The 17,408-nt window shown below is 43.6% G+C and overlaps 1 protein-coding gene across 7 annotated transcripts in view; it reads right to left on the bottom strand.

The window, feature by feature from the left end:
- Nucleotides 1-17,408, bottom strand: part of rapgef2 (Rap guanine nucleotide exchange factor 2) — a 229,581-nt gene that overhangs the window by 33,011 nt on the left and 179,162 nt on the right. For 6 of the 7 annotated variants that reach the window (XM_062981227.1, XM_062981231.1, XM_062981229.1 and 3 more), the window contains 3 exons: nt 15,884-16,015; nt 7,729-7,906; nt 6,328-6,464 (listed from right to left, as the gene is read on the bottom strand). In XM_062981227.1, the coding sequence (XP_062837297.1) occupies nt 6,328-6,464; nt 7,729-7,906; nt 15,884-16,015 (447 nt within the window). The remainder of the gene's footprint in view (nt 1-6,327; nt 6,465-7,728; nt 7,907-15,883; nt 16,016-17,408) is intronic. The other variant, XM_062981230.1, reaches the window with a different exon arrangement.

Below are 17,408 nucleotides of genomic sequence, written 5' to 3'. Positions count from 1 at the left end.
ATCATGAGATTTTCTTGGCAAAATCTGTTCAAAGGGGAGTTGCCTTTGCCTTCCTCTGAGGCTAAGAGAGTTTGATTTGCCCCAGTTCACTCAGTGGGTTTCCATGGACAGGGAGGTATCTGAATGCTGGTCTCCACAGTCATAGTCCAACACTCAAAGCACAGCACCATATTGCCTCTGCTTAGCTAATTATTTTGGACACAGTGGTCAGAGAAGGACAGGTTGCTTACCTGTAACCATGTTTCTTCGAGTGTACTCTGTGAATTCACACTAATGGAGAGGCTGCGCCTGCGCAGGTCCCAACGGAAACTCTTCCCAAGCTGAAGTTTAAATTTTGGCGGTAGCCACGCCCCTCCGTCCCCGGAGGGCATATAAGGCAGCCCTCGGCGTCTGCTCTCCAGTTCCTACGCCGCAAAGGCAACGAGAAAGGAAGAGGGTTTGCCAGAGGGGAAGGAAGGGCGGGCTTGTGTGAATTCACAGAGTACACTCGAAGAAACATGGTTACAGGTAAGCAACCTGTCCTTTTTCTTCGTGTACTCTGTGAATGCACACTAATGGAGACTAGCAAGCTTAGGTCTCGGAGGCGGGCTAAGCAAACCCTGACAACGAGAAAACTGTCCAAACATATGTTTATTAAACATGAAAACATCAAAGAAAACCCTGGTCCAAGGACCCATTAAGGTATTGCATCAAACACACGCCAAACACCGAAGGCAGTTCGGTCAGGCATGATATAACCCTTTAAGAGCACATGTGAAAAACAGGAAAACATCATTCCCCTAAGGGGGAAGGCAATAGCAATAAGGCACGGATCATCAGGAGAGTAGTGCAAACATGTACCAAACAGGAAAAAACAACAAGAGGGTGGCATGAGAAAAAGCACCCACATAGAAGTCATAAATGCAGAAGGTTAGGACAAGCATGAGGATAAAACCGCCCTAGCAAAGGCGGCATCCTTCAAAGTCTTTTGGTCTAACCTGTAGTGAGACACAAATGTAAGGGGGTTAGACCAGATCGCTGCCTTGCAGATGGAGTCCAGGGAAATGCCCCTTAGGAAGGCAGTCGACGTGGAGAGACCTCTCGTCGAACGCGGGCGGACCGACGGGGGAGGAGGTCTTTTGGCTAGTTCATAGGCCAGTTCAATGGCCTGAGCAATCCAGTGTGAGAGTCTTTGAGAAGAAATAGGATTGCCCAGTTTATCTGGGGCATGGGCCACAAAAAGTTTTGGGGTCTTTCGAATGTCCTTAGTACGGTCTCGGTAGAACAGAAGTGCTCTACGCACATCAAGGAGGTGCAGTCTCCGCTCAAGGGGAGACGAGGGGTCTGGGAAGAAAGCGGGAAGGACAATGTCCTGGTTAAGGTGAAAAGCAGAGACCACCTTGGGAAGGAAGGTGATGTCCGGACGGAGAACGGCGCGGTCGTGATGAAAGCGGAGGTAGGGTTCATCGACCCGAAGGGCCGCCAGCTCCGAGGGTCTGCGCGCTGAGGTTATGGCCACCAAGAAGGCAACTTTCCAAGAAAGGAGACGTAGGTCGGTCGAGGCCAAAGGTTCAAAGGGAGAAGCAGTGAGCTGGGAAAGGACAAGCTCGAGGTTCCAGCCCGGGGTAGGAGGTTGGGCCGGTGGGCAGATGTTGTTGTATCCCTTTAAGAAGGTCTTGACGAGGTGATCGGAAAACAATGATGGTCTACCATGCTGTTGAAAGCACCAGGATAGAGCGGCCAGGTAAGATTTCATAGAGGCAAGAGAAAGCTTTTGTTCTGCTAGAGACATAAGGAAGTCCAGCACAATCGGTACCGAGGTTGGGAAAGCAGTGATCCCTCGGGAGCGAAGAAAGGAACGAAAGCGAGAGACTTTATAAGTGTAGGCCCTGGTTGTAGCCGGCTTGTGAGCTGCGCGGAGGACCTCTTGTAAGTTCTGCGGGAGGGAGGTCAGGCGAGAATCCTCCAAGCAGTGAGATGTAGAGAGGGGAGATCCGGATGCAGAATCTGGCCGTTTTCTCTGGATAAGAGGTGTGGTAGGAGAGGCAGAGTGAAGAAGGTCGCCTTGGAAAGATGAAGAAGAGCCGGGAACCACGGTTGACGAGGCCAGGCTGGCGCTATCAGGATCGCCGACATCGGTACCGATCGGAGCTTCTGGAGGACCTTCGGTATCAGAGGAAAAGGCGGAAAGAGATAGATTGGTTCCGCCGACCAGTCCAGAAGGAAGGCGTCTCCCAGGCAGCCTGGAGAGGAGGACGGGAGAAGTCTTGCCCCGTACCGAGGCAGCTGAGCGTTCTGGGGAGAAGCGAAGAGGTCTAGGGTGGGGAAACCCCATTTGAGAAAGAGAGAAAGAAGAGTCTCGGGGTCGAGCATCCACTCGTGGGAGGAAGTCGTCATTCTGCTGAGGGCATCTGCCAAGTCGTTGTGGATCCCGGGAAGGTGAGTCGCCGAGATTTGGATGTTGTGGGCTATGCACCAATGCCACAGTTGGGAGGAGAGAAGCATCAGCTTCCTTGAGCCCGTGCCGCCCTGTTTGTTGATGTAGAATACTGCTACTGTGTTGTCTGACTGTACGAGGACAGATCTTTGGGAGATCAGGCGGGAGAAGGCTTTCAGAGCCTTGAAGATAGCAAGGAGTTCGAGAAAGTTTATGTGATTGGCCTTCTCGGAGGGAGACCAGAGGCCCCGAACAGTGAGGCCCTTCATGTGGGCTCCCCAGCCGAAATTGGATGAGTCTGTGGTTATGGTGATCGAGGGAGGAACCGAGTGAAACGGAAGACCCCTGCAGACGTTGGAGAGGGACTTCCACCAGAGAAGCGACCGACGAACATGAGGCGGGATCGAGAGAAACCTCGAGTTGGGGTGGCGAAATGGCTTGAAAACATCTATGAACCACCTCTGCAGGGACCGGAGACGGAGCCTGGCGAACGGGGTCGTGAGGACTGTGGAGGCCATGTGGCCCAGCAGTATTTGAATGGATCGAGCCCGAACTCTTCGGTGGGTCTCGCAGAAGATGATTTGATGACGGAGAGCTAGAAACCTGTCGAGCGGGAGCGAGACAGTCTGAGCGATTGAGTCGAACAGGGCGCCGATGAAGCGGATCTTGTTCGACGGGTTGAGGTGAGATTTTTCGTGGTTTAGCTGGAGACCGAGAGAATCTAGAAGAGAGAGGGTGTAGTCGACGTGTCGACGGAGTAGGACAGGGTCGGATCCGACCAGAAGCCAGTCGTCTAGATAGGGAAAAACTGTGATCCCCTGGAGCCGGAGGTGGGCAGCCACGACAGCGACGACTTTGGTAAAGACCCTTGGGGCGGTAGCGAGGCCAAAGGGCAAAACGGTGAACTGGTAGGTTTGGTCGAGGACCTTGAAAGAGAGGAAGCGCCTGTGGTTTTCTCGAATCGCCACGTGGAAATAGGCGTCTCGGAGGTCTATAGACACGAAGTAGTCTCCGCGGTGAAGCATCGGGAGGATGGAGGCGATGGAGACCATCCTGAACTTGGTTGGGCGTATGAAGACATTGAGCATGCGCAAGTCTAGAATTGGGCGGAGGCCCCCACCCCTCTTCGGGACCGTAAAGTACCTGGAGAAGAAGCTTTGAGGGTCCTGTGCCGATGGAGAAGGCCGAATAGCCCCTTTGGCGAGGAGAGCGTCGACCTCTGCGAGAATTTCTTGAGAGGGGTTGGAGAGAAGGACCTGACCGGTGGGAGGGAGTTCTTCGAATTCTAAGGCATAGCCTTCTTGGACAATTTTTAGAACCCAGGCATCTGAAGTAATAGATTTCCACCGGTGAAAGAAGGGAGCCAGGCGGTCTATAAAGAGACCATGAGGTTGATTTGGTGGAGGAGAGGGGTGCGGAGGAGTGAGAACGACATCGGTACCGGAGAAAGAGTCTTTGGAAGGAGAGATGGCGTCAGGAACGCCGGATAGGTTGACCAGCGGTGGGGGTGGCCCGGCCGCGCTGTCTTTGAGGTTGTGCGGCCCGACGGGGCTGTTGGCGATTTTGGTTGTTCGATACCGAGGGACGTCTGAAAGATTGCTGGCGGTAAGAAGGAGGCGGGAAGCGTCGAAAGCGTTGAGGAAACCACTTGGTGCGGTGAGCCTGGGGTTGATCGCCGCATTTAGTGGCTAGAACTTTAAAGTCATGGTTGGTTTTAAGCTTGTCATCGGTGCCAGCATTAAAGAGGCCCATGGCGTCGAAGGGGAGGTCCTCGATGACCTGCCTCGAGGAAGAAGATAAGCCGGAAGATCTCAGCCAGGCGTGGCGGCGAATGGCAATGGCGTGGGCGATCATCTTGCCGGCCGTGTCGCCCGTATGCTTAGCCATCTGGATTTGATGATGCGCTAACGAATCGGCCTCTTGTTGGAGGGTGGACATGACCGACCGGTCTTCGTCGGACAACTTCGCGAAGAAGGGCTGAGCTTTTTCCCAGAGGATCTGCTGGTATGCCCCCATACAGGCCCCATAGTTCGCCATTCGACAAAGTAGAAGGGCTCCGGAGTAGAGCTTTCTGCCGACCGCGTCGAACCTTTTACCCTCTCTGTCTGCAGGGGTAGTGGATTCACGACCGGAGGACTGAGAGGCCTTCACGACCATGGAATTCGGGTCGGGGTGGTGTTTAAGCCATTCTAAGGTGTCGTCATCCGTACGATACCAAGACTCGATTCTCTTCGAGGTAGGAGGGATCGAGGAGGGGGTTTTCCACGAAGATTGGATAACATCGAGGAGATAGGGTAAGAACGGCAACAGCGTGGCTGGAGGGGCCTGGGCTTGGACCCGTTTGAAAACCGGGTCAGTTACTGCTTTGGAAGTCTGTTTAATTTCTAAACCCAGGGCATCAGCCATTCTAATCATTTGCTCGGAGAAAGCCCGAATGTTGTCGGTAGGCGAAGGAGGATCCACCTCATAGGCATCATGGGGAGGAGAGAGATCGAGGCCTAAGGATACCACCGAGGCCGAGAGAGCAGAATCCGGGCGATCAATCTCTATCTCATCGTCCCCAGCCCCTTGAGGGGACTGGGGGGGAGATGACAACACAGTCTCTGGTGGCGGCACCGCCTCAAGAGCAGGAGCTATCTGCAGCCGAGTTTGTTTGGAGGCCGAAGCCTGGACCGCTCGAGCCAGGCGAGTGGTTTGTCTACCCCGTTCCGGTGTCGAGGTCGGGGGAAAAAGCTGCTGACGAGATGAACGATGAGAAGCAGCAGGTCGAGGAGATGGGACCCTGACCACTGTCTGAGTGGAGTGGTGGGGTGAGTCCTGCAACTCGCCGTCCGAGAGTTGGTGAGGAGAAGGCTGGCGAGGTCGCTGAGCGGGAGCGATCGGAGAAGACCTTCTAGAAGAAGTTGCCGAAGAAGGGACATCCATCTTGGAGGAGGCAGAAGAGGAAGAGCGTTGGGTTGCCCTCTTCTTAGCGAGCGGTTGTTTTGATGGAACCCTCAGGGATTTACCCGGTGTGGGAGGGATCATTGCTGAGTCGGATTGGGTCCGACGAGCTTCCTCATGAGCCCTTTTAAAGGCGATCTTCATCGCGGAGGTCGATGGAGGAGCCCCGAGCTGGGATCGAGCCGAGGAAACGGAAGCTACCGAGCTCGACGTCGAGGAAGGACCGACCCGACCAGAACGTGTCGACACCGTGGCCGTGGTGAGAGTGCACGGTGGTTTAGCGGCCTTGGACGACCTGGAGGCTCTGGACGCCTTAGACGAGACCGAAGGGGCTTTAGCCGCTGAAGACGACATCGATTCCGGGTTAAGCGGCGACTTCGTGCCCGAAGTCGACGGAGCGGGTTCAGGAGCGAGCGATTTTTCGTAGAGCGCCGCTCTAAGCCTCGCGGCTCTATTTTTTCGAGCCTGGGCCGTTAGGGCCAGGCAGAAACGGCAGGTACCGACGACATGTGCTTCTCCGAGGCAGTAGAGGCACTTGGCGTGGCCGTCGGAGTCAGGAATTTTAGCGGCACACTGAGTGCAGCGCTTGAAGCGAGTCGTAGACATGAGAATCCGAAGTGAACCTTGCGGCGGAAAAAAAGGAACTGGAGAGCAGACGCCGAGGGCTGCCTTATATGCCCTCCGGGGACGGAGGGGCGTGGCTACCGCCAAAATTTAAACTTCAGCTTGGGAAGAGTTTCCGTTGGGACCTGCGCAGGCGCAGCCTCTCCATTAGTGTGCATTCACAGAGTACACGAAGAAAAATATACTTTCAAACTCGTATAAAAGCAATGTATCAATCTCATGGAAATGTCAAAATTTAACCAAGCCAATTCATCCATACTGAATTCAATACATTAAAATAATACTACAACATTATTTCCTTGTCTGGTATTTTTAGGAGATTCAAGTAGTTACAATTTACTCACCTCTTCTCCATCATTTAGAACTATGGTCCCTGCCCTTTCTACAACTGCAAACACCATCACTGCACAGAGTTCTCTCCTCACTGACATTGTCATATTAGCAAAAGCTGGTAACTGATGCATGAATTCCAATAGTTGTTCTAAAAGAAAGTGGGTGAAGTGAGTTACACATATGTAAAAGCAAAAACATCTTAGTAGGAAAAGTTCAGAATTCTGAAACTAAGATTATTCCATAATGTTATACTGTATTTCACAAAAAAATATCCTAATTGTTTGTCAGGTGCTCACTCCAACACGGGCTGGTTAGTAGCCAGCTGCAATAAATCACTATGACCAAGAGGTCATGAGTTCGAGGCCAGCCCTTGTCGGAGTGAGTACCCAACCATTAAAATAAAAAATAGCCCTGCTCGTTGTTGACCTAAGCAACCCGAAAGATAATTGCATCCATCAAGTAGAAAATTTAGGTACCACTTATGTGGGGAGGCTAATTTAACTAATTTATGACACCATAAAAATCATCCAGCAGCTTTTGGAATGAGGAAATATCCAAAGACTAGGCGTCACAGTGGATGATGAAGCAGCTGCTCCCCCTCTGGCTGGAATCGAGCATACCCTCAGGAAGCTGGAGAAGGTTAAATTGCCTCTGTGTCTCTGTCTCTTGTCTCTATGTTCATATGGCATTGAATGTTTGCTATGTGTGTTTACATTGTGATCCGCCCTGAGTCCCCTTTGGGGTGAGAAAGGCGGAATATAAATACTGTAAATAAATAAATAATAAATAAATAAGACAGTGTAGTCCACCCCACGGCCAGCAGGCTGCAGGTGGCCCACTAATTCATTTTTGCTGGCACTTGCCCTTCTTACTGCAAAAATATTTTAATTATGTAATTAGATAGTAATGTTTTAATTATGTAATTCAATATTAATTATGTAATTCATTTTCTTTCTGGAATGTCTTTGGCCCTCACATTACTATACTAAACTTTGATTGGCCCTCAGGTAACTAAAGGTTGGACCACACTGGTCTAAGAGATTGATTAAATTAAGCATTTATCCTAAGCATATATGTTAAAAGGGTTCTCATCTTAGCACATCCTATCCACTGATCGAATTATTGTTAGGTGTAATATTCCTGAAAGCTATTATAGATTTCTGTAATTTATGTGGGATATGAACAAATAACAATAATAAAGGAATAAAGGAATAAAAACAACTGTTTGTGGTTCAACAGGAGCAGGCAACACAGCTATCAAGTGTGTATACATTTAACAAATAGTGATAGTCAATTCCACGATATTTGATTTTCTATTACTGCGTTAAATTCTAATTCATTCAAGTAATTCTGGAAGGATCTAGAATCCTACTAAAAGAAAAGCCCTCTTTCTGGCTTCTGTATTAGCTTACCAATATCATCATCTGTTCTGTCTATTGGGTCTTTTTCTAAGCAGTCTCTAACAATATCCCTACTCATCAGAGGATCAGAAGCCCTCTCAATATCTTCTTCATCATCGTCATCCTCAGAATCCACTGCTGTCTCTGGTAACCCGCTCAAGTCCATGTCACCAGCTTCACTTTCTGTGGCCTGGAATGATGATAAAAATTATTCTACATAGGCAATTCTGTGTCTTGGTATGATATATCATAATTAGCAACATGTAAATCACACATAAAAACTATACCACTTGGTGCTGAAAGAAGTTGTAAAATTTATTGCCTTGAATGTTCCTACCCCTACATCAATCTCCCTCCCTCTCCATTTCTTCCTAGTCCCTTAGCTTCTCCAAATAGTTTTTATGTTTTAGCTTTCAACATACCTGTTTTTTATCCTTTTAGATTGAAATGTATAATGTTTTATGAGACTGTACACCACTTTCTTTATGCTGGTCTATGACCATAATAAAGATTTTTGATTTATTTCAGAGATACTGGGTATAGTCTTTGTGAATTTGTAAATAATAACTAAGGAGTTGGAAGGCTATGAGTTAGAAAATGACACTGTCTTCAAAAGTGGTAAAAGGTGGATCAGTCATTCTAACATCAACACCTGATAAAATTCTAGAACAATATATAAGTAATTGGTCTGGGAAAGCGTAGATAAGAACTCCTCAGTTGTTGATAACAATGCCATGCTGCTAAGGGTCAGCATGAGTTTATCAATAGGTGATGCCAGACTATCCTTCTCCCTCTTAATTTACACTCGTCTAGCTAGATTGCCAGAGTATGGGAATACCATGAACATACTACATCTTGACTCCAACAGAGCACAAATTTCCATGATTTTCTATCTGATATGATTGTAAAAATGAGTTTATTTATCCTTTTGTTCTTAAGTAGATCTACATTTGGCAAGTAAATATACATGAATTCCCATTAATGCTTCTACACCAACCTGGAGGGATTGATTTATTCCTTTGTGCTGTGCTTTTTGACATCATTTCAACATTATTTGAATCAAAGTGCCATGGTGACGCTTATCAAATCTGCTGATAGCATCTAGCTGGAAAGAATACCAACTACACTATTTCCATCAGGCAGGGACACTTGGACAGAATTAGGGTATTAAAAGTGTTGCATTATCATCAAAGGCACAAATTTAGGATGAAGACATCTGTTGTTAGCAGATATACATAAAAGAAATCTATATGTCATAGGGGACCACAAGATGAATTTAAGCCCATAATCCTATTGGACCTAGTATAAAGACAATTGCAGAAGCAACAAGTGAGGAATTAATTGACCACCATGTGATTGGTGACTTCAAAGTCCGGCACCCATTACACAATGAGGTATCCAGCTATGACGGACACTTTAAAGAGCTAGGCATGTTTAGTGTAGAGGGGAGAAAGTTAAGAGAAGGCACAATGGTTATGAAATACCTACGCTATTATGGAGATTTCCAGACTGCTAGTGCTAGGTCTGTGCTGTAAGAACTCTAGGAGAAACCACTTTCCTCTTTGAGCAAGAGCTTCAGCTAGACATTGTTTTGACCAATATTATCAGCTGACTAGCACTCTCAAGGCCAGAGAAGAAGCTTTGTTAGTGTTACTATCACAAGAAAAGGAATACAGTTTTTCACATAACTGACAAATGTGGAAATGCCGTGGCTATGTGGGTTGTAATTGGTTAACTGAATCTGCACTTAGTATTGCTTATTCCTGGATCCTGGAGTTTGCTTTTGTTTCTCTTGCTGATTGTCTCATTCTGCCACAGTTTTACACCTGATATTCATTGTTTGGTAAGCAATGAAATAAGAGCTTCATTCTAATTTTTTTTTCTCTTTTACATACTTCCCAAAGTGCTCAGTTTTTCTTGCACACTGTAAATAAATATACCTCCTTTGAGATATGTGAATGTTGGTAATGTCATAAAGCTTTGGCACTAAATCTATTCCTTGCTAGTCTCTTGGCCATCATTGCAATATAATGGCTTTTGCCTACTGACTAATTTGATTTGTCATGTTATTGTCTGGTTTATTTTTACTTTGCATATATTATTCATTGTATTTATTTATGTTATAAGTTGCCCCCAGTCCTTTTGGGGAGATGGAGCGGGGTATAAATAAAGATGACGAGGATGATGTTAATTATTATTAAGGGAAACTGTGGCAGCAGTTTCCCCTAGTTTACTTCGATTCTCTGGGATGTTCTGTGAGATTCCCTGTCTCAAACTGGATTCCACAGAAGGCGTGTTGGTGACATGAGAAACATCCAGGGCTTCTGTTCACTTTGGAGACTATTCTATAGAGGTTTAGGAAGTAGACATTAGGATAAGTGATGCTTGGTTTAACAAGATTCTTTATATTTCCCCTATGGCTATACTCTGGAATCTCTGATGGAGCAGAAATGTTTGCTGTCACTTCAAATCTAGAACCAATGGATGAAAATAGTAAGGAACCAATCAGGGAAAACTACATCACACTAAGGGATTTAAGCAGATTACTCTGTGGAAGAGATGGGCTCTTCTTTTCTAGCTGTATCTAGTATTAGTCATTTAACCACCATTTGTTAGGTGAATTGAGCAGAAATTGGACTAAATTACTTACAAGAACCTCTCTAATTCTTTGAAAATAAGGCCAAGATTTTACCAAAATTTCTATAACATAATTATTTAACATAATCATTAGGGCCTTCCAAGAGATACATCATAATGATATAATGGTGTTAGCATATAGTATACAGTATTATTCCTTTTAATAATCAATAATCAGCTAACAAATCCAATAAAAAGCATGAGATCTCAGTGTGCTTCATGAATGCCAAGAATGGCAGAAGTACTTAAGGAAGCAAGTCGATTCCCAAAATCAGTTAGTAAAAACTGACAATGCCTGCCACAGAGAGGATGTTGAATACCAGGGTGGGTGAAATACACTGCATCTGAGCAAGCCAGGGCCCTTGGCTGCTCTCCTTGCTGCCCATCTAGCAATGGGAAGTATCCTTCCACTTCCCACTTTTCCCTGCTATCCAACCATTAGCTGGGCAATTCAGAAAAACTGCTTTCAAAGAGCTAAACTATCAAAGACACTAAACAACACTATAAATGGCTATAACCCTGCCCCCCAACAGACAAATAAAAATTACTTAGATGCAGGGGAACACAATAAGTCACTGTGCTTTCATCACAGATGAATTATACTATGTGCCAAGTCAAGTCTGCTATAGGTCATACAAAAATGAGAAGAAGAAAAACAGCCGCACATATCTTTAGGTCATTAAAAGGTACTCAGAGTTAAATACATTTTAATGTTTCAATTTTGAGACCAAACATTTAATAAATCCCACACATATCTGCCTGTCATCTCAAATAAAGCTGCTTTTTTCCTCAGACCTTGATTTAGTGTCATAGCAGCTACTAAGCTTCAACTGTTAGGATTTTAAGGAGATGAAGAGTCTACTGAGAATGTTCTGAAAACCACTACTTTCAAGCTAATGCTTACAAGGGATAGGTAAAACAGTATAGATCAAGCAGATGTATAAAAGGACAAGCGGTCTTCTTAAAGTGAATTTGTTTAACAGGATGCACATCCTAGACTTTTTCCAGTTACAAAAGAATTGAAATAAGTGGTTCATGCTGCATAGCTAGGTGACTGCTACATAATTTTAAAAACATAATGCCATACACACGTCCTGAAGGACCTGTAATGAATGAAATCTAAGAGTTCATATTATTCCATTCAATTTTTATATCAATGAAATAATGAAAATATTTCTTCACTTTAAGCAAAGGTAGGTGTCACAATGGCCTAACATGGGACCCTGGAAGCAGTACATTTTGAATGACAGCAATATTTTTGTCCACAAATGACCAATAACATTTGCCATACTTCTAGGGAAGGGTATTATTACTCATTTCAAAATATTTGGGGGCATTTCCCTAATCCTCTTTGGGGTTTTATTTTAGTCCTCTATGAGCCATGAGTAAACTAAGACCCGTGGGCCAGACACTGCCCTCTGGGCACCAAATTTTCCCCATCTTTGGAAATAAGGATGTGGTGGCCCGCTGCGTCCTTACGCTGAAAGGACAAGGGAGAAAGGCATGCAGTAGCTGGGGGTCCTCTGGAGTGTTCTCAGCCCACCACATGCCTTCTTTGAGCCCTCCTCTCGGCATAAGGACTGGTGCCAGCAGAAGCATAACACGGGGGAAGAGGCTTTGGAGCCCCCTCAAACCACTCCTGCCTCTCCCTTCTCCCGGTGTCAGGACAGGGTGAGGCCCTATCCTGATGCTGGGAGAAATCCATTCTGGAAGAGGAGGCAGGTGGCGGGCAAGGCGTCTCCAAAGCCCCCTCGCCTGCCACTTGTCTCTTCCTTCTCACAGCATCAGGACAAAGTGAGTCCCTGTCCTGATGCTGGGAGAAGCCTGGTCTGGGGAAAGAGGCAGATGGGGGCTGAGGGAGCTCCAAATCCCCCTCAACTGCCACCTGAATCTCCCGTCTCCCGGCATCAGGAGAAGGTAAGGCCCCGTTCTGATGCTGGAAGAAGGAGACAGGCAGTGAGGAGACAGGCTGGTGAGGAGACAGGCGGAGGTCAGGGGAGCTCCAAAGTCCCTTGGCCCCGCCTGGCCCTTCTTCCGGCATCAAGACGAGGCGAGGCATGAGCCCGGACTAGGGGAGGAGGCAGGTGGGAGCCAAGCAAGCTCCAAAGCCTCACCCCTCTCCCAGCGTAAGGAGGGGGCAAGCAGCCCCATCCTTATGCTGGGAGGAAAGCCTGAGGGTGATCCTCCCCTGCCCCCACCCCTCCTGGGTCCTCCCAGCCAATGGGAAGAAAATGGCCCGTAAATGAAGCATTGTCACTAGTTTTATTTTTTATTGATTCGATCGTATGTTGTGTATTTATGTTTATTCTATTATTTTTAAATTGTTATATGGTTCTGATTTATTATTTGTATTGTATTATATTGTATTGTTTTTATCATGCTGGAAACCTCCCTGAGTCCCCTGAGGAGCTAGGGCAGTATATAAAGTTGTTGTTGTTGTTGTTATTGTTGTTGTTAGAAACTGCCATGGAAAATTAAGAGGCTCCTAACAGTGATGAATACACCACAGGAAAATCATTGTCAAGACCATACAGAGGAAATTCAAAACCTCTCCAATTAAGCAATTGCTTCCTGCATTTTCACGAGAATAGCAGCATGAAGGTGCTCAAAAAGGAAACATGCAACAAATAATTCCAAAATACCAGGAGTGTCAAACAAATTTTCACCAAGGGCCACATCAACCTTATGGTTGCCTTCAAAGGGCTGTTTGTAAGTGTAAGACTGTATAAATGCAATGTGGCCCTGGCACTGAAAGCTTTGCAAGCCACATAAAATGACATGGCAGGCCAGATCCGGCACATGGATCTTGTGTTTTACATGTGTGCCATATGCCAAGGAAGGAGTCAATATGATTCCTAACTACAAGAAGAAGAAAATAAAAGTGGTTGGGAATTCATTGCTCAGAGGTACAGAAGAATCCGTCTGCTAGCTTGATAAAATGAATTCAGGATCATGCAGTCTTCCTGGCACATGTATCCAGGATGTCACTGACAATCTGCAAAAATCATCAAGAACAAAGATCAGTACTCCTTTCTCCTTATCCATGTGGGTACCAATGGCACAGCTAAGAGAACTGCTGAACAGATCACCTCTGACTATGAAGTTTTGGGCAGAAAGCTCAAAGGGTCTGAGCACAGGTGGCACTATCGCCCATTCTGCCAGTGAGAGATAGAGGGCTATATAGGGACAGGAAGATACCAAAAGTTAATGACTGGCTATTTAGATGGTATAGATGTCCAAAAAGAACATATGTGGCAGAAGAGCAGGGGAAGTAGCATTTTATGTTAAATACAAATACCACTGAAGGGAGGCCTTTAAAAAATGAGCTTGCTCGATGTTTAAAAACATAGGGAAATGGCCAGAAGTTTGGAGTGCTACCAGCCATTTGGGGGCAAAGAGAGTAGGACAACATGTGTGGTTTATTAGTTGTACTTTGCTTATCCTTGACTTAAATGTTAATTTTAACAGAAAAGCCTGTGAATTTGATATACTACCTGCTGGCACATATTTGTGAACTTACCAATGGCTGGATCAGGAGACAAAAATATGTGGGAACAAATATTTATGAATAGAGCTAGTCAATCACAGATGGTCTTTTCTGAATGGTAAAACCATCAAACATCAGTGCACATGCTTAAGCTGCTTTTTAAAACAAATATACAAATTATGTAACACTTCCTTTTCAACAAAGCCGTGTTGTTAACAGTAACAAGTTCTTTGTGACTAGTTAGGCTTGTCCATCTCGATGGTACACATACTTCTCTTATGTGAATCGTGGTATTTCATGACAATATTTTCATGACAGAGGAGGAGAGTATCTAAATTCTGGCTACCAGACATTTCTAATCAGGTAATTAATCTCCAACTTTAAATAATAGGATTTTTCATGAGTACAACAATTGGTTAATCCAGAATTCTAACAAGAGCTTGAATACTATCCATTATTACAGAAGAGTACAAACTGCTTACCCCGACATTCTAAAATATTAATGAACAAAATAGTATATATTTTAAAATATATTTTTGAGGACTTCAATGATCTCCCACAAATAATGATTTCTGGATAATCACATATTTCATTTTGGCAAGGACTTCTTGCCCCAAATTGATTTGTCTTTTATGTATAACACATGACATACAAATTTAGAAACAATATGAATATTTAATCAGGAATTTTCTCATATTATTGCCAAAAGCATCTCAAGATTCAGCTTCATGATTTATTCAAATCAAAGGAGATCTGTAAATGCATTTTCATTGCAAACAGCTGCTCTTAAAGTTGAACTATTAAATATTTGCTTATGAAGCAAATACAGGAAATAGTTAATTGAGCATGCAACACCATAAATGAAGTTTACAGCTAATATTTTTTCACTTGATAATAAACATGGTACTAAACAATTAATTTTGTATGCAATTATAAATGCCTATATAACAAATTACAGAAATGTGATGTTGAAGAAACAAATGATACAACAAGATCCACAACACAGTAAGCAATATTAAGGCAAGGTCTACACAACTGACTGCTTTACAGATAGATATTAATGTAGATGTTCAAGATGCAACAATTTTGCAAAGAAAGATTACCCTGTATATTAATGTATATAGAAGTCTAGAAATTTTAATAAAAAAATCAACCCAAAATTCAGGGTTGGCATATCCACAAGTCAGTGAGAGTACTGTGTCTCAATTCTTTTTTTTTAAAGGAACAATCCCTTCTCTAACTAGAGTGGTGAAAGATGACAGTTGAATGATCCTCAACTTAGCCACAATTCTAGCCTCAAACCTGCTCTCAACTTATACATGAAGTCGACTTCTACACAGTACATATCTAATCACTTTCTCAGATCCACAAAAATCTTATATTGCCACCATTTATCTTCCAAAACACTTCTTGTGTGTATGTGTGGGTGGGGGGGATTAATGCTTAATAGCTCAAATTAAACTAGTTCCTCCATGAAACAAGTAGGAATGTCAAAAAGATTAGGCTATGAAGTGGCATTTATTCCCAAGGGTTGTTTGTAACTCTAAAATGAATGTCTATCAAATGGGTCTATTATCAAAAAGAAAATTTAATACTTGACTATATGACAGGAAATGTAAATGATAGAGCTCTATTTCTATAGAACAGCTTTCTGAACCATGTACTTTTCAGATGTGTTGAGTAACAACTCACATCAGTCCCAGCCCACAGAGCCAATGGCCAAGGATAAAAGGAAACATAGCTACAAACAACTTGAAGATTCCCTGGCAGTAGAAGGCTACTGTGGAGTGCAGATCTAAGTCAGGGCATGGGAATCTATGTTCTTTCAGAGATTATCAAACTCCAATTACCATTAGCCCATGGTAAGGCATGATGGAAACCACAGATGAAAAGATATAGAGGACCACATGTTTTCCATACACTGTGATTGGAATATTTAACTAGTACAAAAGGTAAACTGAACCACTCTGGATTCCACTGAACTATTCGTGGGTACTTTAAAAATATTCTTAATGGGTGAACTATAATTGGTTGCTCGCATACCTGGTAAATATCAGACAGGCTGCTGCTTCCTGAATCACTAGTGATGCTACATCCTGAATGACTAGATGAAACGTGGGTCACCTGTGGGTGGAGACTGTCAGTAAGGTGCAATTTTGTAAAATCTGCAGGAAGCTGTAGATAGAAATAGAAAAGATATAATTAAAATGTATATCAAGGTATGACAGCCAAAGTCATTTAAGTGGACAGGATATTTTTTCTGCCAATATAAAGTTGTACATAATATTTTAAAGAATTTTTAGTTTTAAAAATATAGGGCAGAAGTGTTCAGTGTTTAACAAGTGATTAGATTATTTCTCTAGCCATCTTAGTAGCTCAGACTTATACTTTTAAGATATGTGACAAACAGAAAAAGATTGAGGGGTGTAACTTTAAACACAAGAATGCCATAAACACTGCTAAAACACAACTTCAAGGTACACTTAGTCACAAGTGATTCCCAGAAGAATCATGTAAACCATCTCAAAGGAATCAGTGCCAATTATCATGAGTATATTTAGGACTGCAGCTATTGACTTTAGTCAAGTAAACACCTTAGTAATGCTTAAACGTAAGAGCTTTGAAGAACAAGGTTAAAGAGTGAATGCCTAGGTTTTTTGGAATAGGTATCAGTGTTCCTGATAATTGTATCATTACAAAACCAATTATGAATAGAAAAGTAGGCTTTGACTTGTGAAGCACAAATATAAAAGCTCTGTCATACATCATGCAACATGGGAGTTAAAGGAATTGTTTTGACAGAAAAAGACACCCTGAAAATAAAAATTGCAGGCTAGAAATGAACAGTGTGAGGTCTCGAAGTTGTTTATTTTCTAGTATTTGTTTGCTACACACTGTGCTATTTGTATTGGTAAGAAGAAATTAAATTCACATATAAAAATATCCATCCCTCAAGCTTTCATTGTTTGCTGTGATCATCTGTTAATCAACCACACCTGTCTTTTGTGCTTCTAAATAATACAATTTGTATGAATTAAGAAACACTTCGGCCATCTGCTGATTTCAAGGGATGTACACACTGATATGACTACAATTCTAGGAGCTGTATTCCCCAAATGTTTCCCATAAATGTATACATCCTTGATGGTTTAATTCTAGACATTTTTTGACATTTTCTCCCAAAATGTATACAATCTGAACAGGATTAAAGATTCCAATACTAGAGAAATGTTGCAAAGTTACAAAAGAAATGTTAAATGAAGTTTGCAACTCTGTACTTTGACAATGCAAGCACCTCACTGTTGCACAATTTGAATACTTTATATAAAATTGTAAGTTAAGATGGAATGAAATTATAATAATATTTATTATTCAATATAAAAGTATTCACTTTGTTTTCAAATAATAATCATAGCTATTATTAGCTGTTAGGTGGTGGATACATTTTTGGGACACTCTGTATAAGAAAAAAATAACCATTTACAGGTAAATATAGAAGACTCAGAGGATCAAGAATGTGAAATCATGAAGAGTGTGTTCCATAATATTGCTGACTCAACAGTGCAAA

The sequence above is a fragment of the Anolis carolinensis genome, chromosome 5 (genome assembly GCF_035594765.1).
Source record: "Anolis carolinensis isolate JA03-04 chromosome 5, rAnoCar3.1.pri, whole genome shotgun sequence".
In the NCBI taxonomy this organism is placed as follows: Eukaryota; Metazoa; Chordata; class Lepidosauria; order Squamata; family Dactyloidae; genus Anolis; species Anolis carolinensis.
The sequence above is the reverse complement of the archived record's forward strand: the minus strand, read 5'-3'. Positions and strand labels throughout refer to the sequence as shown.